Source organism: Grammomys surdaster, unplaced genomic scaffold (genome assembly GCF_004785775.1).
Source record: "Grammomys surdaster isolate TR1022 unplaced genomic scaffold, NIH_TR_1.0 125950, whole genome shotgun sequence".
Lineage (NCBI taxonomy): Eukaryota > Metazoa > Chordata > Mammalia > Rodentia > Muridae > Grammomys > Grammomys surdaster.
The window spans coordinates 2,285,169-2,304,197 of record NW_021620771.1 but is presented as its reverse complement, the minus strand read 5'-3'; the positions used below and the strand labels follow the sequence as shown (position 1 = coordinate 2,304,197).

The following is a 19,029-nucleotide window of genomic DNA, read 5'->3' as shown; positions in this document are numbered from 1 at the left end:
ATTCAGACCCAAAGAGCCCGCCCAAGTTGGAGACTGGGAAGATCAAAGGTCTCAGCATCCAGCGGAGCCGGGGACACTGAGGGCGCCAAGAAAGGGGTGGGTAGGTAGGGGACTGGTAGGGCGGCCGCTCCGCAGGGGATGCACGTCAGAGACCCCAGCCACACTCCAGACCCGCCCCTTGACGAGCCCCGCCCCGCCCCGCCTGGTTTTCGCTTCTAAAGCGCCCAGCGCGCGCCTCCCGCTGCCGCACTTTCACTCTCGGTCCACCTCGGTGTCCTCCTGCTGTCCAGCTCTGCAGCCTCCGGCGAGCCCTCCTGCCCACGCCATGGACGCCAAGGTCATCGCCGTGCTGGCCCTGGTGCTGGCCGCGCTCTGCATCAGCGACGGTGAGTGCAATCCGCGCCCGGGCCCGGGAAAGGCTCGCAGCTCTGAGCCGGGGCTCCTTCGGGTCCGCGGTTCCTCTGCCGGGCCGGAGTCTAAGGGAAAGAACTTGTTCGGCGCCGTTCACTGCAGGCGAACTTGGGGCAGCCCACTTTGCAGGGCGCACTCCCTCCGGGTGCCGTTTCCCGTGTCCCACGGGTCGCACCGAGGTTTTGTGCTCTTCGAAGCGCTCCCGCAGGACCTAGAGAGGGTTGCAGTAGAGGACCCGCAGGATTGTTGGCCAGGAGTGGGGTTGGCGCGGGATGGAAGCGTGGGCGACAGTGTCCCGGGCTTGGGCCCCGGAGCGCTCCAGCTGCACTCAGCTAGTGTCCACCCGCGCCCAGATGTTTCCAGAGGCGAAGGGCAGCGCGGTCCCAGAGTTGACCGTGCAGGAGATTCATTCGGGTGGTGCGTGTGTCAGCAAACGCTTAAAGGCCGGTCAAGTAGCTGGAGGTGCTTGGCTGGGTATAGGTTCGGTGGTGCAGTAGAGTTTCGTTCCCTGCGAGTGTAGCGGATTCTCTTACAGCACCCTCGAGGGGCTCGGTCACAGGCAGCGCAACGCAGCTCTTGAACTCTTCGCGGCCAGCCAGGGCTGCGCTTCTGCACAGTTCGTTGGTCCGTAGCGACGCGGACCTGAGCACGCGTCTCTTCGCTGCCCCTTTTTCTTCTTACCGGGGTCACTAGACAAAGGCGCAGCAGTTACCCAAGCTATATGCACACCTCTCCCCAACCCCCAAACACACCTGCAAATGGGCGCTTTTGTAGCCAGCCGCGGAGTCCTCAGCTCTGGAATGGGAGCTGCAGCGGAGTTCAGTCTCCCAGACCGAGGGTGGTGTCTTCTTTCACTGGGAAAGGGCTTTCATTTTGTTTTCTTCTTTTGACACTGAAGAGAAAACTCTCAACGCTGTTACAAGACACCATTGCTGCAAAACAAAACAAACCATTGCCTCTGAACACAAAACAAAACCCTACCAGTCGGGCCCACGTCTTCCTAGACTGTGGTGTTTCCTGGAGAGAACTGAGGGACAGTCGCGGCTCTTGGTGAGGCTGCGATCTAATGCTGCCCAAGGGCACCAAAGCATTGGTTTGAGTTTTTTCGCCCCCGTGAACAACAGGCTACGGGAAGTAGTGGACTCTGTGTTTGGCTAAGTATGGTTGGAGAGGCTGGACTTGCCTAGTCCGAGGGCAATGTTTTGTAAAAGAATAGTCAGTTGCTGATCGGATAGTAAAAAAGAAAGGCAAGTCAGATTATTTTTTCCTGTTACTGAGAACACCCGAGAGGCTACAACTTCCCACTGGCCCCGCAGTGTCCCGTCATGGATCACATTGATTTGGGCATTAATAATTGAATGAGCTGGTGGCGTTGCAAGGGTCACAGTCTCTGGCAAACACTACTGACTTCTGGGATGTTAGGTATGAGGCAAGAATGTAGGAACGCGGGTCCTCCAGGTTAGAGTGCAATTGTCCAGAGAAAGCGGGGTGTCTCATCCTCAGACATATTCTGATCCTACAAAGAGTCGGATTGTTGACTTCTCTACAACCAAGTGTCTGGGATCAGACCTGTTCTTAGGCAGGACCCCACTGCATTGCCCAGATGAGCTTCTTTCTTTACCTCCTAGTGCCTGTGTGCCCTCTGATCCTACACAGCCCTCAAGCTGCAGCATGACTAACCTTGCTGTGGTTCCTGTTTTTTCCCATCAGCTGATCCAACTCAGCAGCTAGACATTAGACACTCTAGACTTCCTTGGTTAAACCCAGCACAGCAGGCTTCCCAGGCCTGTTAGAGTGAATGGGCCCTGGCTCTCTAAGCCCAGCTCTCTAGGTTCCGAGCCCAGAGCGGCAGCAGAGCTGGTTTGGACTTTGGTCTGTAGCTGAAGTCTGCTTTCCCTATGTTTTAGTGTCTAAATATACTACCCTTCCCAGGCCACACGTCCCTTAGCTAAATGACACCTGCAGAAGAAGATAATCCCATCATATATTTAATTTGGCCCACTTCTCCCAGCTGCTTCCCAAAGGTAGAGAACTTCAGAATACCTAGAAGTCCCCTGGAACTCTGAATAAGCAAACTTAAAATCCTGGGACTAACTATTCTCAGCCATACTTTTAAACTTTGGTGAAAAGACCCATAAATCTAAACATTTGGGATGTTAAGTAAAGTGAAGATAAAATCTTGTTGTTGTGGGGGGAGCAGCTACAAATCCAGTCCTCTGGGTTTGCAATTCTAGACTTAAAGGGTGGGTCTTAAGAGGGGTTCTAAAGGAGCCCCTCGCTAATTTACACTAATGAGTGTCAATTATAGCATTTTGCAAATTGGTGAATTGGCAAACAAAGCTAGTAATAGGATCCAGGAGGCCTAGGCATCCAGGTAGTGACCATAAAAGCCACAGTTGACCCCAGTCTTTGGGAAAAGCTGGATAGAAGGTAAATCCAGGAGGGGCCAATCCCTCTGGATTCTTTTGTGATTTCCAGGGCTTAGGATAGGATGAGGGAGGAGGGGAAAACTGCAGGTGGTAGAGGGAAGCTTCTCACCCCCAGGCCTGCACCAGAGGGACTAGGAGGGAGCCTAGAGCCTCCACTTTTCCTGGGTCCTTTTGTCCCGTGGAAACAGCCCAGTCAAATCTCACTGTGCTCCCTAGCAAAGGGGATGGTCTTTGTAAGAATCTTTCTGTAACCATTCCTGCTGTTGCTCCTGATTCTTCCCCACTGGAATCATCAAACCCTAAACCCCCAGCACCAGGCAGAGCAATGACTGCTCCTGTATCTCTCTACCTCTCCTCCAGGTAAGCCAGTCAGCCTGAGCTACAGATGCCCCTGTCGGTTCTTCGAGAGCCATGTCGCCAGAGCCAACGTCAAGCATCTGAAAATCCTCAACACTCCAAACTGTGCCCTTCAGATTGTGTAAGTCTTAGCCGTCATCACCCAGAGAGGAACACAGTACAGAGGGCCTCAGACTTGGCATAATTAGGGGCAGCTGTTACCACCACGAGGACACTGATATACCATCAGACATGAGTTTCAAAGGCTACTTTTGTTCCCAGAACCCTGGTGTTCTCATGGTTTCGCACTCTCCTGCTTTCTAAGCTGCTTCTTGCAGCACAGTGGGCTGCCTCTTTACAAAAAAAGCCATGGACTTGACGGAGGTCAGCCCTCAGCTATTGACAGTTGTATCTCTCCTGTCAGCTTCAAGGCTCTGGTGTCCAAAGTTAATCCTTTCTCATATAGAAAACAAACAAACAAACAAATTTACAAGGCCCAGGATGGCATAGGAGTCAATTTTACTCATGTGCTCAGAGGTCAACATTCTAAGGTCATTTTGTTTTAGAGTTTTTGAGTTTGCTGGAGGGTGATGGTAGCTGCCAGCATTTGATTCAAATTTAGGTGGGAGATAAGAAAAGCCCCAAATATATAAATGATATAAACATCTCACTCAGAGTATGATAGACTTGGCAGAGATGTGTCATGTACTCAACTTTCCTCACATACCTGAGGATGGTGAGGGCTCAAAGCCTCCTATCAGGAGTTCCCATCCTCAGATGACACAACACTAAAAACAGTATAAGGATACAGCAGCTGGAACAAATGCCATGCTAGCCCAGAGGCTTTTTTTTTTCCTCAAAAGTGACTGCTTTAGGCTTTCTCTGCTTGGTCAGCCTTCCTTTCCAGCCTTCGCTGCTGTGTTAGGTACAGTATGCTTCTATAGAGACCTAGATGGTAAATATTATTTTTGCTATTTTGATTGAAATACAATACTCCCCTGAGAAAGGTATTTTAAAGACGGTGAATTCACTTTGGCATAGGCTGTGCTGGTGCACTGTCCTGGGAATGGCCCTGAACATTCAGTGTCGAATACAACTATTGATTCTGGGTGATCACTAAGTTAATAAATGATGGGATCCAGACTGTAACCCCCTGATTCCTATTGAAGTTACATCCCTCGGAATAACTAAAGGACAGCCTGTTGAAGAGGTTGACCTGTCCCTAGGACACTGAGTAGGCATTTGTTTTCCCCAGAGACAATTCAGTGGCTGGGAAGGAGGATTCGCTCATAGTTTTTGTTTGTCTTTGTTTTTTGGGTGGGTTTTTTGTTGTTTTTGGTTTGGTTTGGTTTGGTTTGGTTTGGTTTTTGAGTTATCTGGCATCCAGGACTTCATAGAGAATAACCAGGGGATAAGTTCATCACTTCAGCTCCTCACTAAGAAGCTTAGGAATGCGAGGAAGAACATTGAGTCAATTTTAACAGATCCACAAAGCTACGACCTTGAAGCATTCTGTGAACTTGTAAACACTCTCAGGCAACCATTGGACAATTTGTCTAGACTGCTCCTTGCCCACCTGAACAATCTCACCTCACATGCCCTGTTCCTCCCCTTCTGGACTCCTGCCATCTTCCTCCTGAGCTACCATTAAGTTTGTCCTATGTGCTATCAAGATGATCAGTCAAACATTTTTAGGCTGCTTCTGGCACTCTCCAGCAGTTCCTAAGACCTTCCTCCCATGATATCAGTCATTCGCGCCTTCTGGGTGGCTCTCCCTCCGCATCTTTTGGGTGCTTTGGCTCCTTTAGGATATTCATCCTTCATTTTCCTTTGGCTTTACTCCCTTGCCAAGCTCCTGCTTGGTCAGAAGCTCAAATGCCTCTGCTGTGGTCTCTTCTCTGTGTCCCCTGGGGAGCATTCTTAACACATCCCTAACTGCGCTGGTGGTCCCAACACACTTCAAGGGCTATGTCTTCCAAAACTGAGGCTTCCAGGAACAGCAGCTGGGCGCTTCAGTGAGGATCTTCAGCTGGGTGTGTCGGGTGAGCCCAGGCGAGCCCTTTCTCCTGCTCGGCTGTACAGTGTCTCTCCCCTTGTGTTTTGGCAGTGCAAGGCTGAAGAACAACAACAGACAAGTGTGCATTGACCCGAAATTAAAGTGGATCCAAGAGTACCTGGAGAAAGCTTTAAACAAGTAAGCACAACAGCCCAAAGGACTTTCCAGTAGACCCCCGAGGAAGGCTGACATCGGTGGGAGAGAAAGGGCAGTGGTGGGGAGGAGGGCCTGAACCCTGGCCAGGTTGGCCAGTGGGATAGCACTGACTGGGGTCATGCTGAGGTTTGCCAGCACAAAGACACTCCGCCATAGCATATGGTACGGTATTGCAGCTTATATTCATCTGTGCCCTTGCCCGTGCACAATGAAGCTTTTATAACTGGGGTTTTTCTAAGAAATTGTATTACCCTAACCAGTTAGCTTCATCCTCATCCTCATCCTCATCCTCATTTTTAAAAGCAGTGATTACTTCAAGGTCTGTATTCAGTTTGCTTTGGAGCTTCTCTTTTTCCCTGGGGCCTCTGGGCACAGTTACTGGTGGTGGCTTTGCAGGAAGCCCTAGAGTGTAATCCTTCCACCAGAGCAGAGTCCGAGGAGTGCTGCAGGGCTTGTCCTGCAGGGGGCGCCCCTGGACAGATGCCTTGCTGTGAGTCACTCAACTCAAGATAGAGCAGAGGCTCCTTTTTCCAGTTCAGTGCTGGGGTATGGAAGCTTCCTTTAGAAGTTATCCCTGGGTGCTGTGCTCAGAGACCCGTTCCTAGCCGTTCCTAGCCGTTCCTGCTCTCTGCTTGCCTCCAAAAGCATGCTTCAACTGACTTCGGCTTCTCACCTCTAGCCTGATCGACCAATGCTGCATTGGAAGGAAGGAGAGTGACTTGGGGTGCTCCCTCCCTCTCTTCCCTTTGCTTTTCTTCTCACTTGGGCCCTTTGTGAGATTTTTCTTTGGCTTTCTGTAGAATGGAGCCAGCCCCTCCTGGATAATGTGAGAACATGCCTAGATTTACCCACAAAACACAAGTCTGAGAATTATCATAAGCCGGAATTTTAAATTTCAAAACTTTGAGGAACTGGACTTTTGTAATTGCCCTCGTCCTATATATTTAAACAGTGGCTCTATGGGCTCTGGGTTTTTCAATATCAGAGATGAAAAAAATAATAAGGCATAAGCCAGAATCTTGCCATGAAGTGGAGATTCTGGGTTTCAATCAGAAATGGAGACAAGATAAAACTTGGAAACATTCTTATGATCACAGACGGCCCTGGTGGTTTCGGTAACTATTTGCAAGGCATTTTTTACATATATTTTTGTGCACTTTTTATGTTTCTTTAGAAGACAAATGTATTTCAGAATATATTTGTAGTCAATTCATATATTTGAAGTGGAGCCATAGTAATGTCAGTAGGTAATCTCTACGATCCGGAGCTACTGGCAACTTGTAAAGAAATATCTATGACATATAAATGTATTGTAGCTTTGCAATGTCAGCCACAGTGTATTTTTCCACTTGTAATGAAATTGTATCAACTGTGACGTTATATGCACTAGCAATAAAATGCTAATTGTTTCATGCTGTAAACCTCCTACTGGATGTGGGAATTTATTTACCTGAAATAAAATCTACTAGTTGTTAGATGGAGTGCACATACATTTCTGAGGATTGAACCAATAGGTGTACCTGCCAATCAGCTGCTGGGGACTGCCCTGCAGTCTTTGTGAGCGACAGACACTGCGGCAGGCTTGTTCCGTGAGCAGGCTGAGTCTGCAGCGAAAGGTTTTTGTGTATATATATATTTTTTAACCCAAGCTAGTTTTCTGACGAATAATACTTGACTCACTAATTGCCCCTCCCCCTCCTTCTCCTCAGTTCTCCTCCTAACATCCTCATGTAATCCCCAGACTCAACCCCAGTAATATCAAGCTTGCCTATTTTCCCATGTAAAACATCCCATGACTCCGGGCCATGTTAATATCAGGCTTTTGTGGGAACAGGTGGCCTCACCCCATAAATCATTAAATACCATTCAGCTTGAATCATTTTAATGTGACAGTCACAAACCAGTTGCTCTAATAAAAACTCTGCTAACCATCCCTCTCCTTAGCTCTCTAGAACAATCTCAGTTATCCCTGGGGATGCTCCCCAGCATCCAGAAAAGAGAGGTGGGATCAATCACCCCCCTTCCTCAGCCTCTCTTGGAGGGCTGCCTGAGCCTGGGGCCTCAACCTCCCCTGCTCCGTAATTAGAAATGCAGATTTGTAGTGAAGGCGGAGTTCACCTCTGCATTGAAAAAGAAGGCAGGCCCGGGGCTTCCTTCCCTGCTCTCTGAGACATACATTTATCTCTGAGTGAGCTTTAACAGAGATGGTGAAAACCAGGACCAGCCTGGCAAACTGGCAGTCCCTGTGAGCCGTTCCTGGGTCATAGGGTTAGGGCAGCCTGTTTAACTTTTGGGTGGGGAGAGTGTCTAGTTTACTTTGATAAATTGCTTGTGAACCACATTTGCCAAGTGGCCTCCAGGCCTCAAACTGAAGACCGAGTTAAATCGGCTCATAAGGCACCGGTAGATACCATGCGAACTGGGATATATACACTCCTTTATGTTGCAATGTGATTAATGGTTCTACTAATTTTATCTAAGGGGGCGCAGAGAAGAAAAAGTGGGGAAAAAAGAAAAGATAGGAAAAAAGAAGCGACAGAAGAAGAGAAAGGCGGCCCAGAAAAGGAAAAACTAGTTACCTGCTTCCTGCAGATGGACCGCAGTGCACTCTGCTCCACGCTTTGTAACTGCCCTTCCCTCTCCGGGGGCAGACCCCACACTCCGGGGCAGGTGCTCAAACCTGATGGTAAACTCTTCCCTCTTCTGGGGGCAGACCCCACACCCCGGGGCAGGTGCTTAGGCTTTCCTGCCCTGGTGGCTACACCAGCTGCTGTGTTTATGTGCTTCTTTAAGGCCCTGCTCTGTCTGCTAAGCTAAGAAGAAAGATGTGCAGAGACTGGGGTGGAGGCTAAGCCACAGAGGACCTGCCTAGCCTGGCAGCATTGCCCCGAGCTGAGCCCCCTTGGCCAGGAGTTCACAAGGCTCACACCTACAGTCCCATGAAGGCCAGGGTGGTCTGCTTAGCCAGGAAAGGGCATGTGTCTTCCCCTCAGCCACACTGCCCCTTGTGGCCTTCTCAGGACATGAGGTAACAGACTTGCTCTCAGGCCCACCAGGAGCTTTTCCAAATACCTGCAGCCTGGGAAGGAACTGCGTTCAGCCCTGCTGCCCCAGCTGGGGAGCAGCTTTGCCTCCACCCTGAAGGGGTTTCTGCAGACTGTGTTGGGTGAGAAGCAGGAAGGATGAAATCTCAGAGAACACATATCAGCTGCTTCCCAGGGAACCTTTTCATGGGACAATTCACTTTAGAGTCTTTAAACGGGTCCCTCATGGGGAGGACAGATGTGCTCTGGTACTTTCTGAAGGGCCAGCAGCTTCAGGGACTCTTAGTCTGTCTTCCTCACTTTTGGTGCCAGCATCCCTGGGATGGTATGTGCTGTCTGGGCACCACGGCCTCCATCCTCACTCTTGAGAGATGTCTGCCTTCTGTGAGTTGGGTTAAAGCTCTGGAATTATCTACTACCCCAACCCACCACCCTCACCTGGCAATCTTTGTCTGTTTTGTTTTTGTTTTTTTGCCAGTTTGGATTAGAAGAATGGAGAGGGCAAAGCTCTGATTTTAGTAGTGTTCTGGAGGATTTTTTTTTCTTCACCCTCTTTACCTCATGTAGACACACATATACACATCTTGTACCCCACACCGCTGCGTGTTATTTTCATAACTGGTGCAGAAAGAAGAAATGATCTGAAGATGTGCCAAATGGATTGCAGGGGAAGGAGGCCCAGGGTCCTGTGTGTCTTGCCTTCTTGGGTCCCTAGGTTCTGTGTTCCTTAGAGGTTCTAACATTAAGCAGGTAGAGCCCTTCATGGTCCTTGCTGGGAGGGGTCTTGCTAGGGAGCTTCAGGGAAGATCTGTGTTACCAACTCTTACCTTTTATCTGGCCAGCTCTCCTGGCCCATGTCCTCTCCTCAGATCTAAGGATAGCACGCTGGATTATTGGTGGGCACCTCTTCAAGCCCAGGGGTACTTTCTGCCCTTCTTGTGGCAGCTAGCTACATTCTGGTCTGAGTGGCCTCAGCTGGATCCTTCTATTATCAATAAAACACTTCTGAAGGCCAGATCTGTGCCCAAGCCATAGTTCTGCTTAGAAAGGGATATCCCGCCCCTCCAGGAAGAGCTGTTATCCTCTAGCAACCAAAGGCCAAACAGATGCTGCCCTGAGTTGGATGACCACTTTCTGAATGCCCATGGACTCTGCCTCCCACCATCCATCTCTAACTTCTAGGAGAGCAGTCTGTGGAGACTAGAACAGTCTGTTTCTTAGGAACCACAGCAAGCTCCCAGGAACCCTCTGTGCTTATGAAGCCCATCTAATGGGCAACCCCAGCCAGCCTCCTGGACAGAGTCCTCATGGAAATGCCTGATAAGCTGATTTCATCTAACCATGGGTTGAAGTAGGATGTGCTCCTGTGATTCTCAGGCAGGTGAGAGGGGTAGTCCTTACTAAAGGACTGTCTAGTATAAATGCCTTCTGGAAGGATCTGCAGCTCCAGAGGCCACCTCCTGAGTGCCAAGACCTCTTCTGGTGGTGTGGGACCAGCCAGGAGATTTCAAGGAAGAATGATTATTTGTTGAAAGCTATGGGAACAGCCTCTTCTCTTGGAGTTCTGAGGCCGGGGGATGCCCAGAAACGCAGAGCATCTGCTGTTGCTGGGGTCAATGCATAGTCTCAACAACAGTGTCCTAAGTTTAAGGCAGTGTGCCTTGTCATGTGCTCCTTGTATCATGCCTCCTGTGCCAGTGTATGTCTGCCTTACCGTGTGCTTGACATGTTCACCCGTCTTCTCTGCTTCCTGCCACCATCCAGACCCTCAGCGTCAGCCCTGGCTGTGCCCTTCCCTGTTCTCCCACAATCTCAGGCCTCGGAAGACACACCCTGCGAGCTGAACTAGGGCCTGTGGCTCCTGCTAGGCCATGCAGCATCCCAGCCACATGGTGAGAATCCGCCTTAATGTGTCTCCTCTGTTCTTGTCAACAGGAGGCTCAAGATGTGAGAGGTGTGAGTCAGACGCCTGAGGAACTTACAGAAGGAGCCTAGGTCTGAAGTCAGTGTTAGGGAAGAGCCCATAGCCACTTCCTCTGCTCCTGAGCAGGGCTAAAGCAGTTTCCAAGGGACTTGCTTTACACAGTTTTGCTGTACTTTCACCATTTTATTATGTAGCAAGATTCGTGGTGATTATTTTCGTTTAGTCTGATTTTCCAACGTCATTGGTGACAGGCCAAGGCCAGTATGTTATTTCCTTTGTTCTCATATCTTTCCCATGGAGAACCTTCTCTGAATAGTGGCTCCCCAGGTTTGTCTCTTTGAGTTGAGGCAGGAGGCTCAACCTTTTTCTGAATAGGAACTGGGTGTCCCTACCCCGAAGGACTGTAGGGCTTCCCGAGCTGAGGCAGTAGTGTGAGGCCAGGGAAGAGTGAGATCTGCCCTCATCCCGTGCTGTCCTCCTCATCCCACCATGTTCATCACTCTGTCTCATCCATCCATCGCCATGTGTCTGCAAGACTGTCTCCATGACCCTGAAAAAGGACTCTCTCAAGATGAAATCCTTTATTCAAATGGGACAGTGAGAAGGAAAAGGAAATGTCTGGTGTTCCCCCAAACCCTGCGCGCATCTATGTCTTGTTTGGAATATTGTTTCTTCAACCCCCTGCTTATGTTCTTATCCATGATCAATGTCTTGTCTGTGCACTGTCTCTAACCCAAATGCAAAGGCTGAGTATGAGGTGATGGCCCCAGGTCCAGGTTGTGGTCACAGAAACAGCCCCACTGTCTCCCTGCTCACAGGCTCATTTGGACACACAAAGCCCAAAGGAAGATGGTTTGCAACAGCGTTTAGCTCTACGAACTGTAGACCCTCCATATTTCCATAACCATTAGCTTAAAACTATGGGGTTTTAGCTTTCTGGAACCAAATGCATTCTTCTATTGAGGAGTGACAGCTCTCAATTATTTTCAATTATTTTTAAAAGTCAATGAATAAGAGCATCAGGTTTGGACCCTGATGGGCAGGCATTTCTCTGGAAAGGGAATAAGCTATCTACCTTTCCTTAGGAAAGCCGAAGGGTGGAATTGGTTCCTCTCTTTGAAGCATAGAGTGTTTTGTTCTCTGCAGATTTTATGCTAGCTTGCTGCCACTTTAACGAAAGCACAGTTAAGAGCCAGTCTCTAGTTCCTCAAATGAAAAAGACAAAGATGGACGGAGGGAGTAAAGGACAGGAAGGAGGGCAGCGGCCAGCAGGCTGGACACCCGAGTAAGACAGAGGAAATAAGCTACAGAAAGATAATCTTCAAAAATAGGTGTTTGAAAGTGTTTGAAATCTATAGAATTGTTAGTGATGTGTGTGTGGTGGGGGATTTCTATGAAGAGTCCTTTGAGTTCACAGCAGATGCAAAATCCAATCAGCAAGATTTTAATCAAATTTGAACAAAAAACCTAAAAGTGTTAAGCCAGTTGGGATTCGGGGTACAGGGCTAGTTACAGAGCTGGATCCTCACTTGGATAACAAATTATTTTAAACCCTCTTGACTAGAACATTGGGGCCCCTGGAATAGAAACCACACCACTGGATCGCTGTGCCACAACCACTTTGTATCTAATCCGAGCTTTGAAGGGTGTTGTTTGGAAGGAAACAAGGACAGCCTTCCATCTTCATATCAGTTAGGGATCCTTTCAAAGTCTCCTTCACAAGGAGGAAAAAGAGAAGGCTAGAAACCTTAGGGAGCTGGATTTGTGTATCAATTCCTCTGTCAGTTTCTAGATGGAGACAGCCTGCCTAAAGCAAATGTGCATTTAAATAAGACATTTACATCGGAAAAGTCTCTCCCCACCTTAATCCCCCATTCTCTTGCTTTCAAAACACAAGCACAGCAGCCCTTGAATGCTTGTTGACCCGGGACACCTAGCTGTCCCTGCTGGTCCTGGGGCTGTCAGTATTCCCTTGGGCGCCAAGTAACCTGCCAGGCCGCCAGTCCCTCTGTTACCAGTCTTTGCATCTGGATAGGGAAAGGGGGTTGGAGACATACAGTCTGCTTTGTGTTGAAACCCAGATTTGTACCCTGTGTTTATACACTGTGCTGCTGGCTCCCGAGGACAGTGGGACATTAGCAAGGACGGCAGCCTAGGCAGAAGAGCCCTCTGATTCATTGCCTGGTCGGCTTTGAGAGAGGGTTTGGAGAGCAAAAGGCTGCATTCCTCTGTGGGACTTGGCCTGAGGCCTTAAGGCCTCTCCAGTGGGTTCTGTTTATCTTCTCATGGGTGATTATCTCAGCGGTGTCACAGGGGCGTCCTCGGTCCTCATAGAGGTCAGTCATCCCCAGGCGATGCACCCTTTTTCAGATGTATTCTCTCCACACAGCTGGATGAGAGCTGGGGATATATTCTCTCCATACAGCTTCCCTGGCCCATTTTAAGGTAACCTCATTCTTCAAACTGTTCCATAGAATCCTCCAAATTCCCCCAGCAGACTTCTGCTCTTGCCAAGTTCCAAAAAACCACTCAGCAAAGTTGCCAGCCTCGATGGGCTTGCAGTGTCTAAGCACCGATGGGTTCAGTGTTGCATGTGGTGAATACTGTATTTTGTTCAGTTCTGTCTCCCAGATAATGTGAAAATGGTCCAGGAGAAGGCAGCTTCCGACATGCAGTGTGTGCTTTCTTATTCTCTTTTTTTAATATATGACAGTTATTTGAGAAGCCATTTCTACTTTGAAGTCATATCAATGAAAATGATGTATCTTCACCTACAATTTTCCTAATAAAGTTCTGTATTCGAATGCAGCTGCCAAGCATCTTCAGTGAGCTTTACCCTGTGGAATTTTCACACTTGGTTTTATCCACCTCAAACTTGACTCTGCAGTCTTAGCAGAAGAGCTTAGCGGAAGAGACTGTGCAGTCTTAGCAGAAGAGCTTAGCAGGCAGCAGGCCCTGATGTTCACTCCTCTTGGTCTAACTGCCAGTGCCAGAAGATCTCTATAGGAAAAGGTGTTCCATCATCTCCACATGACCTGGACTGCTCCTTAGAGGCCCGACAGCCTTGCACTGTACAGGCAATGACTTAGTGTAAAGTCGCAGGAGTTTTCCCTACAGTCACAAGAATTTGGGAGAGGAAGGCCCACACTACACATGTAGGTCATGGTAGAAAGTGACAGAGGAAGGACTCTATCCCTGTAACACAGCTGAAAACCACAATATTCTGCATGTTCATATCCTGGGTGAGGGAGCTAATGGAAGTCAAAGCATAATTTGCTGACTCCTGCTGGCCAGCTTCCTCCAAGAATCCTGCTTCCCCAACAGACAGAGCCTTTGTCTCTTACGGTTTGGTCTTTGGATTCTCTTTATTCCACGTTCAGCCATTTTGTAAAAGAGAGGCTAGCACCAAGATCCTAATGTCTGAGTCCGCAATGTTTCAGATCTCACCACCTCCCCCTCCATACCCACAAATTTCCCATTACTTATAGGATAATTTTCATGTGAGTTCTCGTGGGACTGACTATCTGACCACATAGGTGTGGAAATATAAGGAACAGGCAAGAGCATAAATACCATTCTCTCTTTGTCCAAGGCATGACTTGAGACATACTATTTGGTCTTGGGGGTCTCAGTCATATACCATCCATAACAGAGAAACAGAGAGAAAACAAGATTGACTAGAATGATAGAAAAGGCCCTCTGCTTCCAGAAAGTCCCCTCTTTATACCTCCTGTGCTATGAGGTTCATAGTGCTAGAAGAAAAGCAACTGACTTTGCTTCTCAAACAGCCCACAGCAAAGCCCAGTGACAAGGTTGCACCTACTCCTCCAGGCCAGTGATGGCGAGGAGTCTTCCATTGGTCCCCGTGGATTCCTTGGGATCAGAGCAGCATTCTTTCAAGAATAGCAAGCTGCTATTCCAGCACCAAGACCTGATCGTCAGTTTTCACTCTAAACACTCTATGTCCATAACCCATCATGTCCCTTTCCCTCTGTGTGTGAAACAGACTGGGCATTTGCATACAGCACAGAGTTAGGGAAGCTCAGAGCAGAAAGGTGTCTAATTCAGGCTACAGTGAAGGGCCCCAGGGATAGGAGAGAAAGTATACTCTTTGGAGAGCCAGTCTACTGAGGGCCCAGAGGGTATCCTTGTGAATTCGAAGCAACAGTTGCTCTATAGGAGCTGCACATGGGGAGTCCAGCACAGTTAAGGAAGTTAGGATCCTGCCTCCTCTCTCTGCCTGTATAGGAGAGGTGTAAATTGTACAAAGACAGTACTCACACCCATGGTGAGAAGGTCCCAGCGGTCCGGAAAGGTGTGAGAAAACCACGAGGGTGATCAGATGCATGGACACCTAAGCCAGCTGTGGGCTGATCTTGTTTCAGGGGGACAGAGATAGGTCGCAAAGAGCCTCACCTTCTACTTCTTTCTCTCTGTGCTCATAGTGAGGACTTGACACTCAGGACTGTGGACAGTTAGAGGAGAAGCAGAAAAAGTTGAGTCTTGATCAGCAGGATTCAGAGAGAGGTGTGGAGAAGAGACAGGAGAACCTGTAGTAGAGAGGCTCAGAAGGCATTATCATTGTCCATACTCCCTACCCTGGACTCCAGTTAGATCCTCTTCTGTCCAGGAAAACAAACAAACAAACAAACAAAAAACAAAAACAACTTCTTCCAGTAACACTAAAGTAGCCATTTCTAAGTCAATTAGGCCAAGCAGGTCAGGTATGGAGGCCACAGGCTGGTGCTTGAACAAGAAGTTGCTAGAGGTCTCCTGACTTCTTTGCCAAGCTTCCCCTGAGGTCTTCTTACAGCCCACTTCCTGCTTTTAGATGGAACTCCAGGGAAAGATTATTGAGACTATAGAAGTGTCCTAGACTATGCCTGTCATCCTAGATTGATTAAAGTCTCCGATGTGTTGTCCAGGCTCTCCTCATTTAGAACATGCTCAGAGTCCATTTAGGGGCTACATACTCTTCCTTCCCTAAAGATACCTAGGAGCACCAAACTGAGGAGCCTAGAATCACCTGTGGAGAGACAGTTGAACACCTACTGGCCTGTCTAGAGCTATAGCCCTACAGGTGCATGATGGGTCTCAGAATCCAATCTCAGCCTGGATGTCCAAGAATAAACTGAAGACAATGAATGTCTAGGTGAAGTCCATCCTAGGGCGTCTATTGAGATGTAAGCTCCAGATGTTTTGCATGAGATTTATTCCCAGCACCTGATCATGATGAGTGTTTAGAGTATACTTGAAGAGAGACTTGGTGTCCACAAGCCAACACCAACAGCAAAGAGCTGGCACTCTTACTGGGTCATAAACTGCTCTTAGTTTTCAGCAATGGTACTCTGATACCCCAAGTGAAGGGGTAAACAGAGTAGCATCTACTTCCAGACCCACAAGACCAAATAGAAACAAAGCAGAGTGAAGCCAGGCCTTTCGGTTACTGCTGAAAATGGAAGGGAGCCCTCGGGGTGGAGTGGTGAGGGGTGCTTGGGCATTCAGACTTGTAAAGAACATAGGTACGGTGAACTGCTGTTGACTGACGGAATGCTGGATGAGGCAGAGGGCCAAGTGCCGCAGACAGCCCATTGAGGCATAACTGAGGTGGGGAACACCCTTAATAATCAAATAAGAATACTCACCTGTCTTCCAAGTAACATCAAATGTCTACTATTTGTAATGGAAGATTAAGACTTCATTGACAACAGCCACATTTCACTCTTCAAGTTACTATGAACACAGGTAAGTCTGGTGTACCATTCTGAGCATCTGCCTGGAAGATACCACAACTGAAAGCCACAAACAATGGTAAAATTGAAGACATTACATGCATGCAAATATTGAGAACACAGATAAGTTTATTTTGCATGATATTATGGTGTGATATTGTCAGCTCAGGAACCATATAATCAAGTAACCAATAATACATAGTCTAGTAAAGTTTTAAGTGTGTGGTTTTGTAGTGGGCTACATTTGTAGCTATCCTGGATTACATGCAACAGGCTATAACGGTCTATAACAACATATTAACATTATATCTCTGCTTAAAACAAAAGGCTGTGGTTGAGGAGATGCTTCAATGGTTAAAAAAGAACTTTCTGCTCTTATGGAAGACCCAAGTTTGGTAATCAGCATCCACACAGAGTAGCTCACAACAGCTTGTAACTCCAGCTCCAGCCTGTGACTGACACACTCTCCAGCCTGAGACACACTCTTCCTGCCTTCACACATACTAGAACACATACGGTGTGCATATGCACACATGCAAGCACTCACGGGTACTCATGATAAAAATAAATAAATCTTTTAAAAAGAAAATATAATTGTCTCCCAGTTAAACTGCAGACTGGAAGTTGCCTAGCTACTGTGAGCCAACAAAGGAAAAAGCCAGGATAAGGAAAAAAAAATCAAACTCTATTCCAGAGAGGAATAACACTGGAACTTCGCAGACGTAATAATAATGTGTGTGTGTGTGTGTGTGTGTGTGTGTGTGTGTGTGTATCAGAGAAGTCAAAGAACAACTCGAAGAAGTCTGTTCTCTCTACTATTTGACTGTTGGGACTGAACCCTCAGGCTTGGGGGACTGCAAAGGTAACTGCTGAGCCGTCTCTATTTTCTAATCACTCTGTGTGACTCAGAAGACAGTCAGTGGCTTGTCTCTGTGTTGAGGGTGAACCTATTTAAAGCTTAGCTACCCTGGGGTCCCGAGGACTGGAAAGCATCACAGGCCACAGTACTTGAATTTAACTAACCCAATGTGAGAAACGGCCCTGGAAAGCAGTTGTAGTAAGGACAGGTAACCTGTCAGTGGAGAGTAACTCAGAGCTTCCCCAGCCCTGTGCCTGAGGTCAGTAAGTGAGTCAACTTTTGAAGCCATTTATCTTCCATTACTGCTGTGGAGTCCCAAAACGCTGGGGCTCCAGCATATTACTTTGAAATGCTGTGTAGATCTCAGGGCTGTCATTGTCTCCCATATTCCTAATGCACTTGGAAGACATCCCCCAACACTAGCCAGCTAAGAGAACAGGGTCTGAGGAGTCCCATAAACATGTAAGAACCTGTTTAGTCTACAGGTAAATGCGGCCAGCAAGGACCTCTGGTATGCATAGAAGAGAAGATGCTGCAGTGAGGACTGCTCTGGGTGACAACGGACAGTTGTCCAACACAGACAGGCTCAACAGTTTGTGGAACGTGTGCACTCTAATCTTTCTCTGATTTATAGCAAGCCTTTGGGATACAACTAAGGCAATTCTAAAAAGGAAGTTTATGAGAGTTTACATTCTGAAATCAGAGGTATCTCAAATAAATAACTTAATGATATTCATTAACATCTTTAAAAAACACACACAAGAACAAACTAAACCTAAAAGCAGTAGATGGAAAGAAATGATGAAGATCAGGGCAAAGATTAAGGAAACAGAAGCTAAAAGAACAGTCCAAGAATGAATGAAAGAAAAAGTTGAGTGCTTTAGGGGAGCTGGGTGTAGATGATACAAAACAGGAAAAGAAGTTAAATTATCCCTGTTCCCACATGATAGGATCCTATCCTTAGAGACCTTTAGTGACTGTACCAGCAAACAAATAGGTCTGGTTTAAAGAGAAAACGTTTTAACAGAATAGCAGGATAGAAAGTCAGCACGCAAAACTCAGCAGCAGGCTCTGGAGATGGTTAAGTGCTGAAATACTTACCTGGAAAGAGTGAGGATCTGAGTTCAATCCTCTGAAATGGGTAAAAATGTATGGCATAGTGGTACATGTGTGTAATCCCAGCACTGGGAAGTCAGGCAGAGACAGGAGCATCCCTGGGGGAGAGGAGGGGAGGACATGAGAGATGAAGAGAGGGGAAAGAGTTATGATTGAATTTACCCTGCCACAGCTCAGTGTGAGACACAGCCCTGGAAAACAGTTGTGGTGAGTCTGTAAATGAAGTGTTAAAGTAACCATGCCTGTGAGAAACGGCATCTAAAAGAAGTGGATGGTGTTCCTAAGGATGACAGCCAAGGTTGTTCTCTGCTTTCCACACTCATAAATGCATGTATGTGGGTGCCTGAACACACACACACACACGTGTATTAAAATAAATCAGCAGCCTTTCCATATACCTATAATGAATTTGATGAGAAAGAAATCAGGAAAAATTCCCATTCATAATGGTTTAAAAAATCAGATTGTTAATCCCAAAGGTGTAAAGAAAAAGATCACGGACCCAAATTATCATGGCTAGATTAAAGCAATTGTTTTTTATTCACGCACATGGGTTGCCTCCCCCTAAGGCAGGGTTCAAGAGTTCAGCACTGGATTGAGGAAGATAGGCTTTTATAGCTCAGGGGTAGAGAGTTTACAAATGGGGGAGGGTGGCAGGCAAATGGACAGGATTACAGAAGCAGAACATAACAAGGTGCTCATAACAACTGGTGGTTATAATAAACTTTAAACAAAGGTAGAATTGCAAGATGGTCACAGCAACCTCCAGAAACAAAGGCACAGTTGCAAGGTAGTCGTAACAACTTTTTGAAACAAACAAACAGACAAACAAGACTGCTGTTTCCTGGAACAGGCAGTACAGTACCATTTATAGTTAGAGTGACAGGTGGGGCATAGCCCAGTCTTTAAGAAGCAGAGATTTAATTATAAACAAGAATGCAACTTAATTGTTTTTACTATAAGATA

General features: G+C 47.5%; 1 protein-coding gene across 2 annotated transcripts; it reads left to right on the top strand.

The window, feature by feature from the left end:
* The first annotated feature begins 209 nt into the window (after positions 1-209).
* Cxcl12 (C-X-C motif chemokine ligand 12) lies at positions 210-13,164 on the top strand. 2 transcript variants are annotated; one of them, XM_028753463.1, is made up of 4 exons: positions 210-386; positions 3,201-3,318; positions 5,284-5,370; positions 10,368-13,164. In XM_028753463.1, the coding sequence occupies exons 1-4, from the start codon at positions 326-328 to the stop codon at positions 10,381-10,383; spliced, it is 282 nt and encodes a 93-aa protein (XP_028609296.1). In that variant the 5' UTR covers positions 210-325; the 3' UTR covers positions 10,384-13,164. The 2 variants fall into 2 exon arrangements, with proteins under 2 accessions (XP_028609296.1, XP_028609294.1); XM_028753461.1 differs by lacking the exon at positions 10,368-13,164 and adding an exon at positions 7,870-10,325 and having other exon boundaries at positions 247-386.
* Positions 13,165-19,029: the final 5,865 nt, after the last annotated feature.